Source organism: Natator depressus, chromosome 1 (assembly GCF_965152275.1).
Source record: "Natator depressus isolate rNatDep1 chromosome 1, rNatDep2.hap1, whole genome shotgun sequence".
Classification (NCBI taxonomy): Eukaryota; Metazoa; Chordata; order Testudines; family Cheloniidae; genus Natator; species Natator depressus.
The window spans coordinates 149,107,692-149,131,165 of record NC_134234.1 but is presented as its reverse complement, the minus strand read 5'-3'; the positions used below and the strand labels follow the sequence as shown (position 1 = coordinate 149,131,165).

The following is a 23,474-nucleotide window of genomic DNA, read 5'->3' as shown; positions in this document are numbered from 1 at the left end:
GGGTAGGAAGGCAAAGCAAGTAGGAGCACCTTGTCTTAGGAACACACCTGGCTTCCACCACTGAGTAAATACATACAACACATTAGTGTAGAGTTGTAGACCTTGTGGCCATTGGGCTTTTCAACAATAAATGCAGTCATCAGAGTCCTGGTTTGGTTTTCCCATTATTTGTATTAAATATGTACATGAATAACACACATTAAGAGTACAAAAATATGATCAAACAATTCCATAATGTTCAGTTTTATTATGGTCCCAACAAGATAGCATTGTGCCCACATTCATGAAATGAGGGCACAATTTTTCCAGCTGTGGTAAGAATGCATTTAATTTGCATAAAAAGGAGCATATCAGAACATCCCTCACCTTTAATATGAAGATGAAGTCTTGTATGGTGTGGCAACCAGACACTGGTGTGGGATACAGCACCTCTTTATTTAAAGGTAAGGGTGACTGTGAGCTATAGCCAAGGGAATTAGTCTGACCACTGTAGGCAGAAAGAAACAAGGTTAATACATTGTTCTTAATGAATCTGTAGCCTTTTTTAATTTAAATTGAATTTAGTAATTTTGCATTACACGACCATGGGTTCAGCTCCTGTTGCTACAGTTTCAAGCTCAACAGAGTGAATATCACGTCTGGTGCTTTTCTCAAATTTGGAGGAACACACAAAGGCCAAGGATAGTGGCCACAGATACATTCCCAGGTACAAAGTCTTATCTGTACTACAAGTTTTATTAAAGCAATAAGTAAAGTTACAATTATCCAAAAATCCTACAAAAAAAACGTGCAATGACGAAGTCTGTAGTCATACACACATACTCAAAGATATTCTAGGGTCTGAAGGCAGAAGTGGTGGAAGCTTCCTAAAAGTGGAGGGGCCACTGGCACCTGAACCATGGCCCCGCCCCCATGCCATCCCTTCTCCCCAAGGCTCCACCCTCGCACCACCCATTCCCCGCGAAACCCTGCTCCTGTGCTGCCAATTTCCTCTGCGGCCCCTCCCCCACACTGCCCATTCTCCCAAAGCCCCGCCCTTGCACCATCCATTCTCCCTGAGCCCTCACCCTTGCACCACCCCTTCCCCAGAGGCCCCGCTCACATGCCTCCTCTTCCCCCCAAGACCCCACCCCCAGCTCTCTACTTTCCAGCTCCCCTCCATCATTGCTCACCCTTACGGCAAGTAAAAAGTGGTGGGGCCATGGCCCCCTGCAACCTCTCCACCCGTTCCAGTGCCCCTGTCCGATGGACCTCGCAACAATTATCAATAGAGGGATGATTCCTGCTGGGGTTTCCCATGGGGTTGTCCCTTGGGGTCTTCCCACTTTTACCCAATCAGGCAACGTCCTTTATATTGTTGTTCTGACCACGCCAAACACCTTAGGCATATACATGAGGGTTTCAATGTTGGATCATATTAACGAAGTTCTGTATTAAAATCACAAATGAGTTTGATTCCCCATAGTTTAAATTCCAGGGTATTACTAATTAAGAGGTCTCTTGGTTTTTGGTATTGTTTCTCTCCCTCTATGTGTGAAACTTGCAAGCTGCTAATTGCGTTAGTACATTCTAAGACAGAGTCTGTTCTCAAAGCAATTCACACAGAGAGAGACTCAAAGCAATACTCTGTAACAACAGAAACAGCACCCAGAGACTCCCCGCCCTTTTGTTGTATTAACAATTGTGATTAAAATAGAGATAGAGGATGTATGTGGATGGATGCTTGGTGTGGATAATAACTGAATGATCAGGGAGGTGCCAGCCTAAGAATCCAGTGTCCATCGGCTGAAGAAGGCGTCAAGTGGAAATAACCAGAGGACCCCCGGAGGGCAGACTGGAATCCACCCAACAGCCTCAAGAATGGGAGAACCAAAGAACAAGATAACATCTAGCAGCACGGAGCCGTCAGGAATGTGCCGTCTGCTGATTGATTCAGCAACAGCATGATGAAGCAATTCCTATAGACTGGCATAGGAAGAAATTCCTATAAAAATGGACTCTAGAAAGTGAGAACTTTGGGGGGTCTGATTCTGCAAACCAACTTCCAGGAGCATCAGATGAGCATCTGACAAGGCCCTGCTCCCTCCTCATGTCCAGGCCACCTGGCCAGTGGCTTGGCATGAGCAACTCTAAGGCTGGTAACTATGATAACAACCTTGCAGAACCTGTGTGTGTGTGTATGAATGAATATGAGATTGAATGGAATGCTATAGCTATAACTAACTGCTTATTATGATTCTTTCTGTATTCACAATAAATGTGGTATTTTGCCTTTTTCCCTTTAATAAGATCCTGCTGGTTTTTATTTTATTGGTATAACATTTATGCTCTTTTCCTTATCCGTACTTTCACATCCAGTGAATATTGGGATGCCCCATTTTTCATAGGGGGTTTCTTAGTTTCTCTTATTGTTATTAGCATCTACATACAACATGTAACATGCAGTCAGGACATTCCATGATGTTGCAATTAGGTATCTCATGGTCTTGGACAATACATTGCGGTTTTCCATAATATCACCTGTTGACACATCTTTCATAGTAATCTTGTGACCTCACTGGCACAGAGTTATTCCTAGGTCAGCCACTCTTGTCAAGAATTCTTAAACCTATGATGTAGTATGGCTAAGTTAAAATCTAACAGGCCTCCTCCTCTAGGCCTTGCATTCTAGCCCTGCTTTACTTATATACCTAATACCGACTTATCACTCCTGAGTACATCAGTCTTATACTTCTATAATCCTACAACTTAAATCTATTTAGCATACATTGATTATATATGAAATGGCATATAAATTGACCATAACACCAAATAACACATTCATAAATGGATGATAAAATGAACTAATTGGCTAAAAATAAAAAAGACAGGAAGAAAAATCCAAATAAGTATCTTTTCACTAGTTCTCCGGTTGTAATATCCAAGACCTGGATTTTCAGTGTGAAAAAAAACCACTCAGGAAAAAAGTTTCAGGCCTTTTTGTATATTACAAAGAATCAAAACAGGGCACAAGCCCAATGTTATTTTCCTTTGCAAGTCCCTTTAAGAAATGTCACATTTGGGTACCTAACTAGACAGTCCTCTAGCACAGAGCTGCTATGTCACAACTGTGTCACTCAATGACAATGTAAATCTCTTGGGAATAAATGCAACAAATCATAGGCGCCAACTCCGTGGGTGCTCTGGGGCTGGAGCACCAGTGGGGAAAAAATGGTGGGTGCTGAGCTATCAGTCCCTCTATCGGCTCCCCTCCTGCCCTCCAGTGTTCGCCGCCTGCCAGCAGGCCCTGCTGACCAGCACCTCCCTCTCCCTCCCTGTGCCTCCTGCCCGTCGTGATCAGCTGTTTCATGGCATGCTGGAGGCTTTCGGAGGGAGGGGAAGGAGTGAGAACTCGGCGTGCTGGGGGGAGCGGGCGAAAAGGGTCAGGAAGAGGAGGGACGGGAGTGGAGCAGTGGTGGGAAGAGGCAGGGTGGGGCCTTGGAGGAAGGGGTTGAGGGGGGCGGGATGTGGGGCAGAGACGGAGATCAAGCATCTCCCGACACATTAGAAAGTCAGCGCCTGTGCAATAAATCCATCTCCAAACATTTTTTCTAGACTTGTATTGAAGAGTATGATATTAACACATGCTAATATCACATCCTTCAGTCTTAGTCTAGGGGAGGCCAAAGAGAGGAAGAGACTGTTCCATTCCATCTTTAAACTAAGGTTTTAGTCTGAAAAAAGGATGCAAAAATGCCACTTCATTTCATAACAGGACGTGCTCCCTCTATGCCCTGGTCTACACTAGGAGTTTAGGTCAAATTTAGCAGCGTTAAATCGATGTAAACCTGCACCCGTCCACACGATGAAGCCCTTTTTTTCGACTTAAAGGGCTCTTAAAATCGATTTCCTTAATCCACCTCTGACAAGTGGATTAGTGCTTAAATCGGCCTTGCCGGCTCGAATTTGGGGTACTGTGGACGCAATTAGACGGTATTGGCCTCCGGGAGCTATCCCAGAGTGCTCTATTGTGACCGCTCTGGACAGCGCTCCCAACTCAGATGCACTGGCCAGGTAGACAGGAAAAGGCCAGCAAACTTTTGAATTTCAATTTCCTGTTTGCATGGTCACCTGCAGCTTGCCACGCTGGCCAGAGCTCATCAGCAGAGGTGACCATGCAGAGCTCATCAGCAGAGGTGACCATGATGGAGTCCCAGAATCGCAAAGGAGCTCCAGCATGGACCGAACAGGAGGTACGGGATCTGATCGCTGTATGGGGAGAGGAATCCGTGCTATCAGAACTCCGTTCCAGTTTTCGAAATGCCAAAACATTTGTCAAAATCTCCCAGGGCATGAAGGACAGAGGCCATTACAGGGACCCGAAGCAATGCCACATGAAACTTAAGAAGCTGAGGCAAGCCTACCAGAAAACCAGAGAGGCAAACGGCCGCTCCGGGTCAGAGCCCCAAACATGCCGCTTCTATGATGATCTGCATGCCATTTTAGGGGGTTCAGCCACCACTACCCCAGCCGTGTTGTTTGACTCCCTCAATGGAGATGGAGGCAACACAGAAGCAGGTTTTGGGGACGAGGAAGATGATGAAGTTGTAGATAGCTCACAGGAAGCAAGCGGAGAAACCGGTTTTCCCGACAGCCAGGAATTGTTTCTCACCGTGGACCTGGAGGCAGTCCCCCCCGGACCCACCCAAGGCTGCCTCCCGGACGCGCCAGGCGGAGAAGGGACCTCTTGTGAGTGTACCTTTTAAAATACTATAACATGGTTTAAAAGCAAGCATGTTTAATGATTAATTTGCCCTGGCATTTGCGGCTCTCCTGGATGTACTCCCAAAGCCTTTGCAAAAGGTTTCTGGGGAGGGCAGCCTTATTCCACCCACCATGGTAGGACACTTTACCACACCAGGCCAGTAGCACGTACTCGGGAGTCATTGTAGAACAAAGCATTGCAGTGTATGTTTGCTGGTGTTCAAACAACATCCATTCTTTCTCTCTCTGTGTTATCCTCAGGAGAGTGATATCATTCATGGTCACCTGGTTGAAATAGGGTGCTTTTCTTAAGGGGACATGCAGAGGTGCCCATTCCTACTGGGCTGTTTGCCTGGGGCTGAACAGAAATATTCCCCGCTGTTAGCTGGGGGGGGTTGGAGGTGGTGGGGATGAGGGGCTAGCCACGTGTTGGGGGGGAGGCAAAATACGACCTTAGAACGAAAGCATATGTGCTGTGTATGTAATGTTAAACAGCAAGGTTTACCGTGAAAGAGTGTAGCCATTGTTCTAGAAAATGTGTCTTTTTAAATACCACTGCCTCTTTTTTTTTTCTCCACCAGCTGCATGTGTTTCAATGATCACAGGATCTTCTCCTTCTCAGAGGCTAGTGAAGATTAGAAGGCGAAAAAAACGCACTCATGATGAAACGTTCTCTGAGCTCATGGTATCCTCCCACACTGACATAGCACAGACGAATGTGTGGAGGCAGACAATGTCAGAGTGCAGGAAAGCACAATATGACCGGGAGGAGAGGTGGCGGGCTGAAGAGAGTAAGTGGCGGGCTGAAAAGAGGGCTGAAGCTCAAATGTGGCGGCAGCGTGATGAGAGGAGGCAGTATTCAATGCTGAGGCTGCTGGAGGATCAAACCAATATGCTCCAGCGTATGGCTGAGCTGCAGGAAAGGCAGCAGGAGCACAGACCGCCGCTACAGCCCCTGTGTAACCAACCACCCTCCTCCCCAAGTTCCATAGCCTCCTCACCCAGACGCCCAAGAACGCGGTGTGGGGGCCTCTGGCCATCTGGCCACTCCACCCCAGAGGATTGCCCAAGCAACAGAAGGCTGGCATTCAATAAGTTTTAAACTTTTAAAGTGCTGTGTGGCCTTGTCCTTCCCTCTTCCACCACCCCTCCTGGGCTACCTTGGTAGTTATCCCCCTATTTGTGTGATGAATGAATAAAGAATGCATGAATGTGAAACAACAATGACTTTATTGCCTCTGCAAGCGGTGATCGAAGGGAGGAGAGGAGCGTGGTTAGCCAACAGGGATGTAGAGTGAACCAAGGGGCGGTGGGTTTCATCATGGAGAAACAAACATAACTTTCACACCGTAGCCTGTCCAGTCATGAAACTGGTTTTCAAAGCTTCTCTGATGCGCACCGCGCCGTCCTGTGCTCTTCCAACCGCCCTGGTGTCTGGCTGTGCGAAACCAGCAGCCAGGCGATTTGCCTCAACCTCCCACCGTCTCCCCCTTACTCTCACAGATATTATGGAGCGCACAGCAAGCAGTAATAACAGTGGGAATATTGGTTTCACTGAGGCCTAACCGAGTCAGTAAACTGCGCCAGCGCGTTTTTAAACGTCCAAATGCACATTCTACCACCATTCTGCACTTGCTCAGCCTGTAGTTGAACAACTCCTGACTACTGTCCAAGCTGCTTCTGTATGGCTTCATGAGCCCTGGCATTAAGGGGTAGGCTGCGTCCCCAAGGATAACTATAGGCATTTCAACGTCCCCAGTGGTTATTTTCTGGTCTGGGAATAAAGTCCCTTCCTGCAGCTTTTGAAACAGACCAGAGTTCCTGAAGATGCGAGTGTCATGTACCTTTCCCGGCCATCCCACGTTGATGTTTGTGAAACGTCCCTTGTGATCCACCAGTGCTTGCAGCACTGTTGAAAAGTACCCCTTGCGGTTTATGTACTCGCCGGCTTGGTGCTCCGGTGCCAAGATAGGGATATGGGTTCCATCTATGGCCACACCACAGTTAGGGAATCCCATTGCAGCAAAGCCATCCACTATGACCTGCACATTTCTCAGGGTCACTACCCTTGATAACAGAACATCAATGATTGCATTGGCTACTTGGATCACAGCAGCCCCCACAGTAGATTTGCCCACTCCAAATTGATTCCCGACTGACCGGTAGCTGTCTGGCGTTGCAAGCTTCCACGGGGCTATTGCCACTCACTTCTCAACTGTGAGGGCTGCTCTCATCTTGGTATTCTTGTGCCTCAGGGCAGGGGAAAGTAAGTCACAAAGTTCCATGAAAGTGCCCTTACGCATGCGAAAGTTTTGCAACCACTGGGAATCGTCCCAGACCTGCAACACTATGCAGTCCCACCAGTCTGTGCTTGTTTCCCGAGCCCAGAATCGGCATTCCACCGCATGAACCTGCCCCATTAGCACCATGATGCCCACATTGCCAGGGCCCCTGCTTTGAGAGAAGTCTGTGTCCATGTCCTCATCACTCACGTTACCGCGCTGACGTCGCCTACTCACTGGGTATCGCTTTGCCAGGTTCCGGTGCTGCATATACTGCTGGATAATGTGCGTGGTGTTTAATGTGCTCCTAATTGCCAAAGTGATCTGAGCGGGCTCCATGCTTGCCGTGGTATGGTGTCTGCACAGAAAAGAGGCACGGAATGATTGTCTGCTGTTGCCCTGACGGAGGGAGTGGCGACTGACGACATGGCTTACAGGGTTGGCTTACAGGGAATTAAAATCAACAAAGGGGGTGGCTTTGTGAGAAACTGAATCGCCCCCTCAAGGATAGAACTCAAAACCTCAAGGATAGAACTCAAAACTGGGTTTAGCAGGCCGTTGATTTCACAGAGGGAAGGAGGGAGGGAGGAGAAAATGAATACAAAACCAATCTGGTCTATTTCTTGTTTTGAGCCACTTCATCTATTTTTATACATCTTGCTGGCAGCAGACTGTGCAGTACGACCGCTAGCTGTCATCATCTCCTAGGTGCTCAGCAGAAGACAGTGCAGTATGACGACTAGCCATCATCTTCTGCTGGCTGAGGGTTAAAAGACAGCGCACTGCCGGTAAGACTGAATCACCACGAGACAAAACTTAAAAAGGAAATTACCTGGCTGAGTCACTCCCATGTTTGCCCAGGTGCCCGATTAAAAGAGCACCCAGGACTATGTCGATGATGGCTACCAGTCATACTGCACTGTCTGCTGCCAAAAGGCAATTAACTGCTGCTGTGTAGCAATGCAGTACCACGTCTGCCAGCACCCAGGAGACATATGGTGACGGTGAGCTGAGTGGGCTCCATGCTTGCCGTGGTATGGCATCTGCACAGGTAACTCAGGAAAAAAGGCGCGAAACGATTGTCTGCCGTTGCTTTCACGGAGGGATGGAGGGAACGGGGGCCTGACGATATGTACCCAGAACCACCCGCGACAATGTTTTAGCCCCATCAGGCACTGGGATTTCTACCCAGAATTCAAATGGGCGGCGGAGACTGCGGGAACTGTGGGATAGCCACCCACAGTGCAATGCTCCGGAAGTCGACGGTTGCCTCGGTACTGTGGACACACTCCGCCGACTACATGCACTTAGAGCACTTGTGTGGGGACACACACAATTGACTGTATAAAACCGCTTTCTACAAAACCGACTTCTATAAATTTGACCTAATTTCGTAGTGTAGACATACCCTTTGTAATTCAGACAAGCTTTTTAACTTTGTCAATTTTACAGAGACAATCACACTAATTGTGTGAGCTGGCTTCTCCTCTGGTGTGCGTGTCAACAGAGATCTTCACTGAATTCCACCTGCAGACTCTCTCTGACTGAGGTTGATATTGGAGATGTAAATAACCCAGCCCAGCTTCATTTTAAGATCCCAGGCTGGATCTGCAGGTCTAGATGTTAGAAAAACAAAATATTTTTTTCTTGTAAAGCAGGCACATTTGATAGGGATATATCCGTGAGAGACAATGAACACAGGACCCCTTAATGCTGTGTTGTAGAAGTATCATTCTGACTGGAGTCACATTTCAAACCCCATGTGCTGCACCCAAGGAGGCGAACTAGGAATCAAATCTCATGTAAAACTCCCCACAGGATCCATCACCCCTGAGAGGGAGAAATGATATAACTCGGGGGGAGGGAATCCTCCCCAGTTCCCAAAGGACTGAGAGGCGGGGAGGGGGGGGTCACATGGGGGTGTATGGGCCACACGCCCCTGGCCTGGGCACGGGGGGCTGGAGTTTTAAGGCTGGCACTTTCCCTTGATCGCCTGGGACTCTGTGAGGTGGGGGCAACTGCGGCTCCGCCCTCAGCCCCGGAGCATCTCGTCCTATTGGTTGGATTGGAAGTTCCGCTCATCATCTCGTCCAATCAGGGTTCTGTTTTCGTTGCCCGGCGACCGTTTCCAAGCGGAGCCGGCTCCTTCAGTCGTGCCGGCGGCGGGCTGCGTTTCCAGGCGCCCGGCGCTGCGCGGGGCCATGGCGGGGCCGCGGGACGTGGCCGGGCTGCGCCTCTGCCCGGCCGAGCTGCGCTTCGTGGACGCGGTGCCCGGGGGCCGGTACCGGGCGCTGCTCAGCGTCCAGAACCTGCAGCCGGGGAGCCGCCGCCTCCAGCTGCTGCCGCCGCGCCGCGCCCAGGTGAGAGGCGGGGCCGGGCCGTCCCCCGAGGTGCCCCGCGGCGCTGGGCTGCCCCCGCTCGGGAGCCCCTGGGCCATGGGAGAGCCGGGGCCGGGGCTGCCCACGGCGAGTCCCCGCATTCGCTTCGGGCAGGCCGCCGGGACGGGCAGGGGCGGGCTCCGGGCCGGGGGGCCCGGTGTCATGTTGCAAACTGCTGCCCTGATGCAACGTGCTCCCTTGGCCTGTCCCCATCCTCTGGTCCAAGGGTAGCAAAGGGTGGTGGTGGGGGAAGGGGGCGCTACATAGGTCACAGTTTGCTGGCTCTCGCCTTCTCCCATCTCCTGCGCCTGGGGGAGGGGTGGGGTGGGAGGAGGTAGCAAGTTGTCATGGTTGTGGGGACTCTGTTTTAAATGTGGACACATACATTATATTTTTGTAATTTGAAAAAAAAAAACATTTTACAGCGGTAAACTGCAGGGCTATTGTATATTAAACCCTGAAGGTTTTGATTTTCCTTTGTTTCTTTCCCTTGTAGATGACAAAATATAGGGGCTATAATAAACATTTAATGTTACGAAAACACTGAAACTAGTGTAAAGCATTGTAAACAGTCTTTGAAATATGTTTATTATTAATACATTTTAAACACAAGCTATTAGGCAGAAAATCTGTCTTATAAACACCTTCATTATAACCCCTCCCGCCCTCCAAATCCATTGTCACTTTTACGCAAATTGATCAGGTTTTCAAAACTAAATTTGTACTTACATAAGAACGACCGTACTGGGTCAGACCAAAGGTCCATGAAGCCCAGTATCCTGTCCTTTGACAGTGGCCAATGGCAGGTGCCCCAGAGGGAATGAACAGACAGGCTATCATCAAGTGATCCATGCCCTGTCATCCAGTCCCAGCTTCTGGCAAACAGAGGCTAGGGACACCATTCCTGTCCATCCTGGCTAATAGCCATTGATGGACCTATCCTCCATGAATCAATTTAGCTCCCTTTTGAACCCCGTTATAGTATTAGCCTTCACAACACCCACAGGCAAGCAGTTCCAGAGGTTGACCGTGCCTTGTGTGAAAAAATACTTTGTGTTTTGTTTTAAACCTGCTACCTATTAATTTCATTTGGTGGCCCCTTGTTCGTGTATTATGAGAAGGAGTAAATAACACTTCCTTATTTACTTTCTCTATACCACTCATGATTTTATAGACCTCTATCATCTCCCCCCTTAGTTGCCTCTTTTCCAAGCTGAAAAGTCCCAGTCTTATTAATCTCTCCTCATACGAAAGCCATTCTATACACCTAATTATTTTTGTGGCCCTTTTCTGAACCTTTTCCAATTCCAATATATCTTTTTTGAGATAGGGCGACCACATCTGCATGTAGTATTCAAGGTGTGGGCGTACCATGGATTTATATAGAGGCAGTAGGATATTTTCTGTCTTATTATCTATCCCTTTCTTTATGATTCCCAACATTGTTTGCTTTTTTGACTGCTGCTGCACATTGAGTGGATGATTTCAGAGAACTATCCACAATGACTCCAAGATCTCTTTCTTGAGTGGTAACAGCTAATTTATACCCCATCATTGTATATGTATAGTTAGGATTGTTTTCCAATGTGCATAACTTTGCATTTATCAACATTAAATTTCATTTGCCATTTTGTTGCCCAGTCACTCAGTTTTGTCATATCCTTTTGTAGCTCTTTGCAGTCTTCCTGGGACTTAACTATCTTGAGTAGTTTTGTATCATCTGCAAATTTTGCCACCTCACTGTTTACCCCTTTTTCCGGATCATTTATGAATATGTTAAATAGGACTGGGCCCAGTACAGATCCCTGGGGGACACCACTATTGATCTCTCTCCATTCTGAAAACTGATTATTCGTACCCTTTGTTGCCTATCTTTTAACCAGTTACCAATTCATGAGAGCACCTTCCCTCTTATCCCATGACTGCTTATTTTGCTTAAGAGCCTTTGGTGGGGGACCTTATCAAGGGCTTTCTGAAAATCTAAATACACTATATCCCAGGGGTAGGCAACCTATGGCACGTGTACCGAAGGTGGCACGCGAGCTGATTTTTCAGTGGCACTCACGCTGCCTGGGTCCTGGCCCCTGGTCTGGGGGGGCTCTGCATTTTAAATTTAATTTTAAATGAAGCTTCTTAAACCATTAAAAACCTTATTTACTTTACATACAATAATTTAGTTAGACTTTTAGAAAAAGACCTAAAAACTTTAATGTATTACTGGCACATGAAACCTTAAATTAGAGTGAATAAATGAAGACACGGCACACCACTTTGGAAAGGTTGCCGACTCCTGCTATATCCACTGGATCTCCTTTGTTTGCATGCTTGTTGACCCCTCTCAAAGAATTCTAGTAGATTGGTGAGGCATGATTTCCCTTTACAAAAACCATGTTACCTATTTCCAACACTGTGTCTGACAGTTTCAGCCAATTTGCCCGGTACTAAAGTGAGGTTTATTGGCTTGTAGTTGCCAGGGTCACCTCTGGAGCTCTTTTTAAAAATTGGCGTCATATTAGCTATCCTCCAGTCATTTGGTACAGGTGCGGATTTAAATGATAGGTTACAGATGACAGTTAGTAGTCCTGCAATTTCACATTTGAGTTCCTTCAGAACTCTTGGGTGAATACCATCAAGTCCTGGAGACTTACTACTGTTTAGTTTATCAGTTTGTTCCAAAACCTCCTCTAATGACACCTCAACTGGGGACAATTCCTCAGATCTGTCTCCCAAAAAGAATGGTTCAGGTTTGGGAATCTCGCTCACATCCTCAACTGTGAAGACTGATGCAAAGAATTCATTTAGTTTCTCCTCAATGGCCTTATTGTCTGTGAGTGCTCCTTTAGCATCTCGATCATCCAGTGGCCCCACTGGTTGTTTAGCAGGCTTTCTGCTTCTGATGTATTTAAAATTTTTTTTTGCTATTACTTTTGGAGTCTTTGGCTGGCTGTTCTTCAGATTCTTTTTTGGTCTTTCTAATTATATTTTTATATTTCATTTGCCAGAGTTTATGCTCTTTTGTATTTCCTCATTAGGATTTATCTTCCACTTTTTAAAGGATGCTTTTTTGCCTCTCACTGCTTCTTTTACTTTGTTGTTTAACCACCGTCGCTGTTTTTTGGTTCTCATGATTTTTAAATTGGGGTATACATTTAAGTTGAGCCTCTATTTTGGGGTCTTTAAAAAGTTTCCACGCAGCTTGCAGAGATTTTACTTTTGGTACTGTACCTTTTAATTTCTGTTTCACTAACCTCCTCATTTTCATGTAGTTCCCCTTTCTGAAATTAAATGCTACAGTGTTGGGCCGCTGTGGAGTTTTCCCCGCCATAGGGATGTTAAATTTAATTATATTATGGTCCAACTATATTCACTTTTTGGACCTGATCCTGGGCTCCACTGAGGACTAAATCAAGAATTGCCTCTCCTCTTGTGGGTTCCAGGACCAGCTGCTCCAAGAAGCAGTCATTTAAAGTGTCAAGAAACTTTCTCTCAGCATCCCTTCCTGAGGTGATATGTACCCAGTCAATATGGGGATAGTTGAAATCCCCCATTATTATTATTGAGTTTTTTATTTTAATAGCCTCTTTAATGTCCCTGAGCATTTCAGAGTTACTAACACAATCCTGGTCAGGTGGTCGGTAATATAGTCCTACTGCTATATTCTTATTTTTCAAGCATGGAATTACTATCCATAGAGATTCTCTATGGTACAATTTAGTTCATTTAAGACTTTTACTTCATTTGATTCTACGCTTTTTCACATATAGTGCCACTCCCCCACCAGCACAACCTGTTCTGTCCTTCCGATATATTTTGTACCCTGGTATTACTGTGTCCCATTGATTATCCTCATTCCATCAAGTTTCTGTGATGCCTATTATATCAATATCCTCATTTAATACTAGGCACTCTAGTTTACCCGTCTTATTATTTAGACTTCTAGCATTGATATATAAGCATTTTAAAAACGTGTAGTTTTTAGGCTGTCCCCATTGCATGATGTAATTGAATGGGACTTTTTTCATTTGACTGTTTCTCATGAGATCCTCCTTGTATTTTATCATTTTCCATCCTCTCCTCCTTATTAGGACATAGGGAATCTCCATTTATAGATCCTCCCCTAATGGATGTCCAAACCACATGCTCCTCCTGAACTTTGAACTTCTGAACTTTGGCACAAACGTATGCATATATTGCCCTCTGATCTTGAAGAGTTGTGTTTTCAGGCTTTCCTCACTGCTAAAGCCAAAGTGACCTCTCACTGTGGTTTTTATGTCAGAATAGCTCCCGCACCTGAGCTACCAAATAAAACAAAAATCACCTTTTTTTATCAGTGAGGAAAAGACCTAAGTCCCACGTTCAAAAAGGGACTTAAGCATTGCAGTGCTCCTGCCTAGATTTTAGGCACCAAGATACTCTCAGAGGAACACAGCTGCAATTCACAAATCCTGAGTTAGGTGATTAAGTTCCCTATATAATGAATGGGGGAGGGGAGGTGAGAGGCACCACAGTCGCATCTACAAAAAACCAGCTCACTAGACAGGCAGCTGGCAAAGACAGCTTCTGGGAGATGCCAATCAGAGGGATGTGTGCCTAAATCCCCACTGCATGCAGGCACCTAGCTCTGCCTGGCGATCCACGAATGAGAACCCCTCTCCTGGAGTCAGGTGGCTTAAGTGCCTAAACTGTTTCTTGAGAGACACACAACAGCCAAAAGGCAAGGAGGTATCCACTTTGTAATACCAAGATTAGAGTACTCACCTAGGATGAGGAGGACCGTTGTTCAAATCCTTTATCCCATTCTGCCGGAGTGGCATGGGCAGCAAGTTCTATTGGCCCGTGGTGCCTGGGCACCAGGAATATTCATCTGATTTGTCCCCTGTAACACTGGTGAACAGCAAGGAGTAGACTATAATCTGAAGTGAGGGCAGAGTCAGGGCAGCAGCTTCAGCAGATGTTACTGAACATGCATAGTATCAGCAAAGTGTCAAATTCTGATGGGGGAGAAGGGGGAAGGTCTGGTGTTACTGCAATACAAATAACTAGTGATAGTAACAAGTGGGGCCTCTCACCCCAGGATTTGGTGTTCTGCAAATGGATGCTGCTGTCTCCGCTTTCCGTAGGTGCTGCTCAGTGTTACACCCTTCCTGCCAGTAGGCAGGACTAGACCACAGATACACAGGCACAGTGCCCACTGCAGCCCTGTGAGGAGATGCATGGGGGGAAAAGTACCCGAAAGCAGCCTTTTGTTTTTCCAAACTGTCGAATGAATGGGAACTCTTGGCCAAAGCTGTTCCTAGCTGGATGGGTGCTGGTGCCCGGGGAAGTCAACAGTGGGATGCACTTCACATACATGAAGCCTGCGTGGTTGAATGCTGCAGGCATAAAGGAGGAGGCCTCCCAACTTGGAGGAGCATTCGAAACTCGTGGAACTGAATAAAGTTGTCCATGGAGAAGGGAGACTCTTAGTGAAAATCCATGAGTCCTCAGTGGATGATTGTGGGAAGATGAACTAATTCTGAAAATATAGTGAGTTCTTGAGGTCTTTATATGCTGCTCTTGAGAAAGTGCAGGTGGAGTCTATGGGACATTGGGAAAAGGGACTGTTTTCATTTGATTTTAAGTGACAGAGTCACAGTTAGCATTAGAAGTGCTTTTGCAGAAAAGAAGCCTCCATGTGTTTGAGACCCATATGGGAGTTGCATATCAAACTAATCTTTGATGGTGAATCCTGCTTATCCTCTCCTGGGTGAAATAACTCAAGTAGAGAGTTTGATTCCCCCCCGGAACTGTTTCCTTTCAAGAACTCAGTGAATCCTCTTTCTTTGCCAAATAGTGTCATCCAGATGTGAATCCCTTTGCCACAGGTATGAACACCATGTAAGTGAGGTAGTGTTCCAGAGCAGGCAGGGACTCAAGTTCTGTTAGAATGCTTTCCTTTTTTAATGGGTGGTGGGGCTTATGTATACTGCTCTTTCCCCAGTTTTCAAGCTTTTTCCTTTGCTTCTCAAGGTCCTTGAAAAAAAATTGGCAGGACTCAGCTTGAATTGTCATACTTGCTTCAGTATGGACTTGAGAGATCTGTTGCTTCTTTCAAAGAAGCTCCCATTCTTTCTTCATGTCCTGGATCTCTCTTCTTTGGAGAGAGGATGGGTACTGCATCAGTATATCAGTTGTTTACCCTTCCTCATCACCATTGTATCCAAACACCTCAGTTACTAAGGTATTTATCCTCACAACACCACAGTGAGTCAGGGAAATGCTGTTATCGCCATTTTGCAGATGGGAAATGGAGTCACAGATTCAGTGACTTGGCCAAGATCACACAGTATGTTTGAATCAGAACAGGGATTGAGTTAGTTATCCAGTGTCCTGTTTCATAACCTTAACTACAAGCCTCCCCTCCAACTGCTAACATGGTTTCTCTAGTGTGTGACAAAGCTCTGTCCTTGCCTCCATGGTCCTGCGTTTCCTGGCAGATTTCACTAGCCTCAGAAGCTCATTGTGGCCCTCCACATAACCCTTCTCTCTCTAGAGACAAGGGTCACAGTCTACTGAGCCATTTTCATCATAAGCCAGCAAGGGAGGTGAGGAGAAGTTATCCTTCCTTGCACAGTCTCTGTTGTCTCCCAGTCTCAGTGATTAATCAGGGGGCAAAGGAGAGGGGGAACCCAGGCACATCCTCTACTCCAGGCTCCAGCCAGGGACCCTAATAGTATCAGCTATGGTAGCTGACCTTTTAGAAACATGACAGGTACAATTCCCTGGGCTACTTCCCCCACAGCAGCCTCACTTCCTCAAGCTCCACTTCACCCTTACCTCAGGGCCTCCTCTCCTTGTGATTGATATGGCCTGTACTACTCAGTCTCTCCAACAGCACAACTTCCTCCCACAGCTCTTGACATGCATACCCACCTGACTAACTGGGAGGCTTTTAACTAGTTTCAGTCAGCCCCTGATTGGCTTCAGGTGTCCTAATCAACCTAGCCTTCTCCCTGCCTTCTGGAAAGTTCTTACTTGGCCCCAGGTGTCTTAATTGACCTGGAGCAGCTGCCATTTCACTTATCCTGATACCAGGGATTTGTTTAGCCTGGAGCTAATATGTCTATCTCCCACTACTTTTCTATAGCCATCTGGCCTTGCCCCATCACAAGTGTTGTTTGTTGGGGTGGGGGTGGAGGGTGTCTCTATTCAGTTCTTGAGTAATTGATCATTTCATCATCATTCTGTGAGGTTACAGTTAACCTTGTCTATAGTGGATGCCTAAATTAAGCATCTAACTCCATGTTTAGGCATCTAAAGCACTTCAATGAGTGGCCTGATTTTTTTTTCTGAGATTCTGAGCACCTACCCCTCCATTTAAAATTAGTTACCATCACTTGAGCTAGGAGAATTGGTGACATCCGTAATGCTAGATTTCCTTATATCATCTTTCACAACAGTACATTTGTTTTCCAACCGTAGTCTAAGTTTTTCCATACAGTATTCATACTATTCCACTTTCACCAACTTTATTTTGCTCCACGTCTTCACCGCTCTGACCTCTTGATTTACTGAGGAGGCCAGATTACATGGGCACTCAGTTATTACCTGACTGGAATCAAAGCTGTTCCATAAATAAATTTAATTGATTTCTGTTTTATTGGAGAGCAAAGCCCAAGACCATTCTGTTCAAAGACTGCTAAAATGGATAAAGTATATTACAATTTAGCTTTCTTAGAGTATTATATTGCCTCTCATAACTATAGTATCTGAGCGCCTTCCACATAAATCTATAGAATAGTGAAGCCTCTAGTGGATTTCATGGAAACTTTGGCACTTCTCACTTTACAGGGTCAGAAACTCTGCTTGAGGTATCGGTAGTTTGTTTTTGGGAGATGGGGTTGGGAATAAAAGTGATGTTCAAACTGTGAGTATCACCTATAGAGGAAAGCTTTTTAATGTTTCTCAAAGATGTTCAGACTCTGGATTTGCCTGATCTCTTCTAGAAAATTGTTCCATAGCCAATTCCCTTCAACAGAAAATGGTTTGTCCTTCGTTCTCATATGCTTTGTACTGTGCTTAGTGATCGGCATTGTCCTAGAGGAGCACAGCTGTTGCAGTGGTTCATATATCAAAGCGTGACCTATGATGTAGTCAAGGCTTGTGTGACAGGTTCCCCCTGGGGTGCCACCTGGAATTGGGGTACCACTGAGCCCCTGACCCAGCAGCCTGGGCTCCCTTTCACACTGTACTGCTGTGACAAGCTGCAAAAACCTCCAGCCTGCACTTTCACTAGCATACATACAGGTAGGGGCACACCCAGCTGCAGTTACATGCAAGCTGTCTGACCAGCCTCTGCATAGGAAGGCTACAGCTAAGGCAACTCCCAGCTCCCCAGGCACACACCCCTTCTGGAATATAAACCCAAAATTATACAGTCTTGTGCTATACAGGGAACTGTACAGCATAAGCTCATAAAGTTTGCCCCCTCCCTCAACGTGGAGAGGAATATTCAACAGCTTTTACCCCTTGAGCTAAGATTCCCATACGCTTTGCTCCAGCTCACTGGTTTAGATAAAGCAAAAACCAGTTTATTAACTACAGAAGATAGATTATAAGTGATAGCAAACAGATCAGAGCAGATTAGCTAGCAAATAAACAAAAACACAAACGAAGCTTAATATATTAAATAAATTGGATATGAGTTAGCAGATTCTCAGTCTAAGAGATGATGCAAGCAGGCTGCAGGTTCTTAAGGGGCAAGCTGCACTTGCTTTTCGGCTTGGAATCCCCATGTGTTTCATTTAGGCTAGACATTCCTTTAGCCTGGGTCCAGCACTTCCCCCAGTTCAGTCTTTGTTCCTCAGGTGTTTCTAGGAGTCATCTTGTGTGGGGAGTGAAGAACACCAGATGATGTTACTCCCTGCCTTATATAGGTTTTGCATATGGCAGGAACCCTTTTTTTCAAAGCTTGGTTCACAGACCAGTCTGTGGAAAAATACTGACATCCCAAGATGGAGTCCAGCATCATGTGGTCTGATCACGTGTCCTTAGAGTCATAGCAGCCATTACTCACAGGCTGTTTGGAGTGTTCTCAGGAAGGCTCATCACCAGGTGGGAGATAAGCTTCTCCTCAGGCCTATTGTTTTTCCTAATGGCCCATTGCTCTGAATAGGCCCTTCCCCACTCACTATCTAGACCAAGGGTTCTCAAACTTCATTGTACCACAACCCCCTTTTGACAACAAAAATTACTACAGGACCCCAGAAGCGGGGACCGAAGCCTGAGCCCCACCACTCCAAAGCACAAGGGATTCAGCCCCAGGCAAGGGGCCTGTAACCTACTCTGTCATCCACGGGCTCAGGCTTTGGCTTTGGCTCCAGGCCCCAGCAACTCAAAGCCAGCCCTGGCGACCCCATTAAAATGGGGTCACGACCCACAGTTTGAGAACCACTTATCTAGACTGAACGCATCTTATCTAGTGGGCGTTATCCAGGTGTAACTACATTTGAAATACATACACATAGTCAATATTCATCACTTCAGATACAAAAAGATATAACCATACAAATAGGGTAATCATATTCAGCAAATCATAACTTTTCCAAAGACACCTCACATGACTTATCTTTCATAAAATTAATCATAATTACATCATCATATAATAATATCACTATGAAGAATATGGGGTGCAGTGTCACAGCATGATCCATTCATTCCTTTGACAAGGCGTTAAATGGGCATCAGAAGTTGACTAGGAGTGAAGGGACTTGAGCCCAAGCCTGATCTGCTTACAGTGACCTGAGCCATGAAAAAGGCAGGCAGCTTCACTTTGTCCCAGCTGCAGCCTGTGCATCATTTTTCACATTCAACCAGAGGCAGATTAAGATTTCCTGGGCCAGAGCAAGTGGGGGCCCTCTTCGCCCCTTCCCTGGGGCCCCGCCACATTCCATCCAGGGTTCCTTCCCCACCCCTTCCGTCTCCCACTGCGGCCCTTGCAACCCGTTCGCTCCTTTCTGTTCCCTCCCTCCATGGCCCTGTGACTGGAGGAGCTCTGTCCCCCACTACAGCCCTGGGCCTCATTGGGGAGTGAGAGCTCCCCAGGCCCTGAAGCTGCAGCAGGTAGTGAGAGCTCCTCCAGTCCTGGTGCTGCAGGGGGTCCTGGTGCTGGGGTTTCCCCCACCATCCCCTACACGTCTGCAGGGGACCGGGGTTGGGGTGCTGGGGCTTCTCCTGCCCTACTTGCCTGATGCTTCTGCCGGAGAGCAGGGTCGGGTGTTTGGGGGCTTCCCCTGCTGCCCCATGGCTTCTATCAGGGATGTGGTCATGGGGTGCTGGGGCTTCCCCTGCTGCTGGGCGCTGCTGACAGGGCGTGGAGTTGGCCTGTGGGGGCTTCCCCCACACGGTGGCCAAGTATCTGGGCTTCTGAACTCCTGGTTGTGGATTTTTTATGGGACGCCTGTCAGTTGGCCAGGGTTCCTGGGCATGGGCCCCCTCAGCCCAGTGGCTAATCCGTCACTGCATTCATCTTAAGATTTATGATGATCTAGCTGACCAGAAAAGCCAAGACTCCATTCTGTGAGAAGAAGTGGCCACCCTTGTTTGCATATGTAATATACTATTCCCTAAAATTGGCAAAGTTACTATTGGAGCTCAGTTCATACTTTCACTAGGAAATATTGGCTTGACTTGGAGGCTAATACCTTGGTCAAAATCCTAGGTCCCATCCCTACTCCCTGAGAATTCCTACTGGGATTCCTACTAGGTTGCTCAACATGTCTCCTACTCAGGGGAGTATGTGTAGGGAGAGGGGAGGCAGGTGGAGGTGTCTCAAACTTTTTATATTGGCTTCTGGTCAATACACATGTGACAAGTTTGCAACCCAAGAGAGATGTGCAAAAGAAAAAAAAAGATGTACTCCCTCAATATTGATTTTTTTTGGGTCCCTCTTCCTTCTCAGGGTCTAATCCGACTCTCATTGAAGTCAGTGGGAGACTTTCCATTGAGCTGAGTCATCTCCTCATTGAATAACTAACTGTACTGTGTGCCTTTACAGTTGTGCATGTGTTTCCCAAGGAAAACTAGAATGAAACTGCTCTGATTCTTGGCACTTTAACTGCTACTTATAAGGTTTTGAATAATAACGAGGAAACTGATCAAAGTCTTCATAATTTTGCCTTTGTTGTTTGGGAAAGCTAATAGCAGCAGCAGAGGCAATGGAGCTCTCTGTCTGCAGAGTCAGGAAGATAGCAGTGCATTGGTTCACATTTGGTAGCTTATCTTCTCAACCATCAAGACTAGAAATAATACAGTGTTAAAAGAAATTTAATTTTTGCAGAAATCAAAATTTCAGTATTCTAGCTTACTATATTATCAGGAAACATCTTCTACTTGCCAGTGGTGAATAGTGAGTAGAATTTTAAAGCTGTTGATCATAATGTTAATTAAATAGGTGAACTCCAACATATTATGCTGAAATATACTGATATACAGAGGTTTCTCTAGAAATATTTAAAAATTGATTTAAATATTGTTGGTTTTTTTTCATTGTAGTTTAAATTGATTGTGGAAAATCCAGATAAACCTGTTCCATCTGGTCTTCAAGTTACAGCTACTGTGGAATATCATCCTGACAGTGAGGAGGACCTTCAAGATAGACTACTCCTTTTGGTAGAAAAAGATGTAATTGAGATCCCGCTGATAGGGTATGGTATTTTAAAGTACATAAACTGCTGATTATATTTTCATTTTACTCGAAAGGGAAGTATGCTAATACATATCGCCATGTATAATGATGTAACTAATTTGTTATCTGAATTTTGAAAACAAATGGTAAATTTCTTTGGAAAGGTAAGTTTCTGATTTTTAAGAATGTCACATAGGTAGGATGTTCATTTTGGTGATGTCTCTTGATGTTGACAAAGGACTTAAATTTTGATCAAGTGTACTCAGTCTTCATAGTTAAGAAACTGGAGTGGTTTGGGCTCACATCTGTGCTCTATATTTTTAGGCTATGATGGTTTTCATGATAAATGGCTTTCTCAGATACTTTCCAATTGTATAATTGGAATTAAACGGGATGGCCTTTTTCTTCCCTGAATATACTCACTATTTCAGTCAGTAATATGTAAGTCCTTATAATTATTGTGCATATAGTTATGACTGGATTATAGTGAAGCATTTCTTCCTCAATTTTTGTAAATATTTTAAAAATTTATAATGGGGTCTCAGATTATAGGATAATCTATACCAAATTGGAACCTATGCTTTTGAAAAAAATAGCATCCACAGTCATAAACAACTGAAAACAATAGTCGTTGTAAAATGATTACTAACCTAAAAAATGACCTGAACAGGCAGTAATGGATTCCCTTTCAGAATAAGTGGTATTCAGACCATTAGATAAAAACCTCACTATTTGAGAGTTCTGTCAAGAAGTAGGCAGGATATTTGGATGCTTCATCCAGGCTATGCTTATCCCATCACTTCTTCATCTTTGCTCATCTGTCACTTCTTTCTACTCTTCTCTGATTTGCTTCTCTCCCATTTAAAAATGTTTTCAATTTGATGTTATATGAGTATTAAAGCATGATAGAAACTGATTGTCTTCCTTCAGGCTTCCAAATTCAGTGTAAATAAAGTTGTCACTTTTATCAAGATGGTAGTCACCAAGAGGAGACTCAGAAATGGCAATTTAAGTTAGGAATTATATTTTCATTTGTAGTTGTAAGTACTTTATGAGCAACGGTCCCAAAATTTAAAACAGTGCATTAAAGAAATGGCCGCAGTTTTTTCTGAACTTACTCATGCATTCTTTCTTTAAACATATGAAAGTCCGGCCATGTTTTTGTTTGTGAATAGGAAAAGCTTCAGCTAAAACATCCATACACTAAATGAGGGCAAAATTTTTGAGTATAGCACATCTCCCAGAATGGTCTCCAAATCTTACAGTTCATTTATTCAGACTAAGCATGTAATTTTAGTTCCACATCTTCGTCTGAGCCAAAAATTGCTTTGCTGTTACAGAACAGACTAAGAGCTAAATTCTTGTTCTATTATCTGTTCCCAGACTCAGGAAGTCGACTAATTGTTCTGTAATCAAGAACTCTTCAATGTTGACCAAATTAAATGTGAACGCCAAAAATGCCATTCTTTGGCTAATGTTTCTTGACTGGATATAAAACATAAACATTTCAAAGAGATGATCATTTCTGCTTGAGTCCTGTATTTTAAATCCTGTTTTTAAACTGTAGCAGTCTGAACTTTGAGTTGCAAGTCAAGGAGTGACTAAGACATTATGTGGTAGATGCTGAAACTACTATTTCTATTTGTCCCACATAAAATGAAGGAACATCTGGATATCTTTTAAGTCTGTGTGAACCATTCACTGTAGTGGTTGCAGAATGGTCTCTACACACATTCTTCTAAAGTAGGAAATGGCAAATTGGGTGTCTAGGAAACAAATTGGATTTTGTCACCTGTCTGTTGTTTTTCTTGCAGGTAAAACCTCCTCCTGCTTGAGGTTCTAGATAGCCTTTTGGAAGGCAATACTACTACAGTAAAAGCACTTCACTAACTGGAAAGCTCTAGAAACCGGCATTTCTGATATCTCCCAATACAAATCTTCAGTAGGGTTGCCACATGTCCAGTTTTTGACCAGAATGCACAGCAGGATCTCTACCTGGCTCTGTGTGGCTCCCCGGAAGCGGCGACATGTCTCTGCTGCTCCTAGGTGGAAGAATGGCCATGGGAGCTCTGTGCGCTGCCTCCACCTTGCCCTGAGTGCTGGCTCCACAGCTCTCATTGACTGGGAGTGCGGGGGACCAGTGGGAGCTGCGGGGGTGGCGCCTATGGACAGAGGCAGTGTGCAGAGCTGCCTGGCCACACCTTCTCCTAGGAGCAGCAGGGACATGTCGCTGCTTCTGGGGAGCCGCCTGGACCCAGCACCTGAAACCCCTCCCACATCCCAAGTTTCTACCCCAAGCTCCCTCCTTCACCCAGACTCCCAGAGCCTGCACCCCCTCCTGTGCTCCAGCCCCGAGAACCCTCCCATACCCAAACTTCTTCCCACCATTGGTAAGTATAACTCTTA

The 23,474-nt window shown here is 45.6% G+C and overlaps 1 protein-coding gene across 1 annotated transcript in view; it reads left to right on the top strand.

Moving 5' to 3' along the window:
* Positions 1–9,226: 9,226 nt before the first annotated feature.
* The window catches only part of CFAP47 (cilia and flagella associated protein 47), a 635,949-nt gene continuing 621,701 nt past the window's right edge, over positions 9,227–23,474 (top strand). The window contains exons 1-2 of the mRNA XM_074968655.1: positions 9,227–9,385; positions 20,936–21,087. Coding sequence (XP_074824756.1) covers positions 9,227–9,385; positions 20,936–21,087 — 311 coding nt within the window. The remainder of the gene's footprint in view (positions 9,386–20,935; positions 21,088–23,474) is intronic.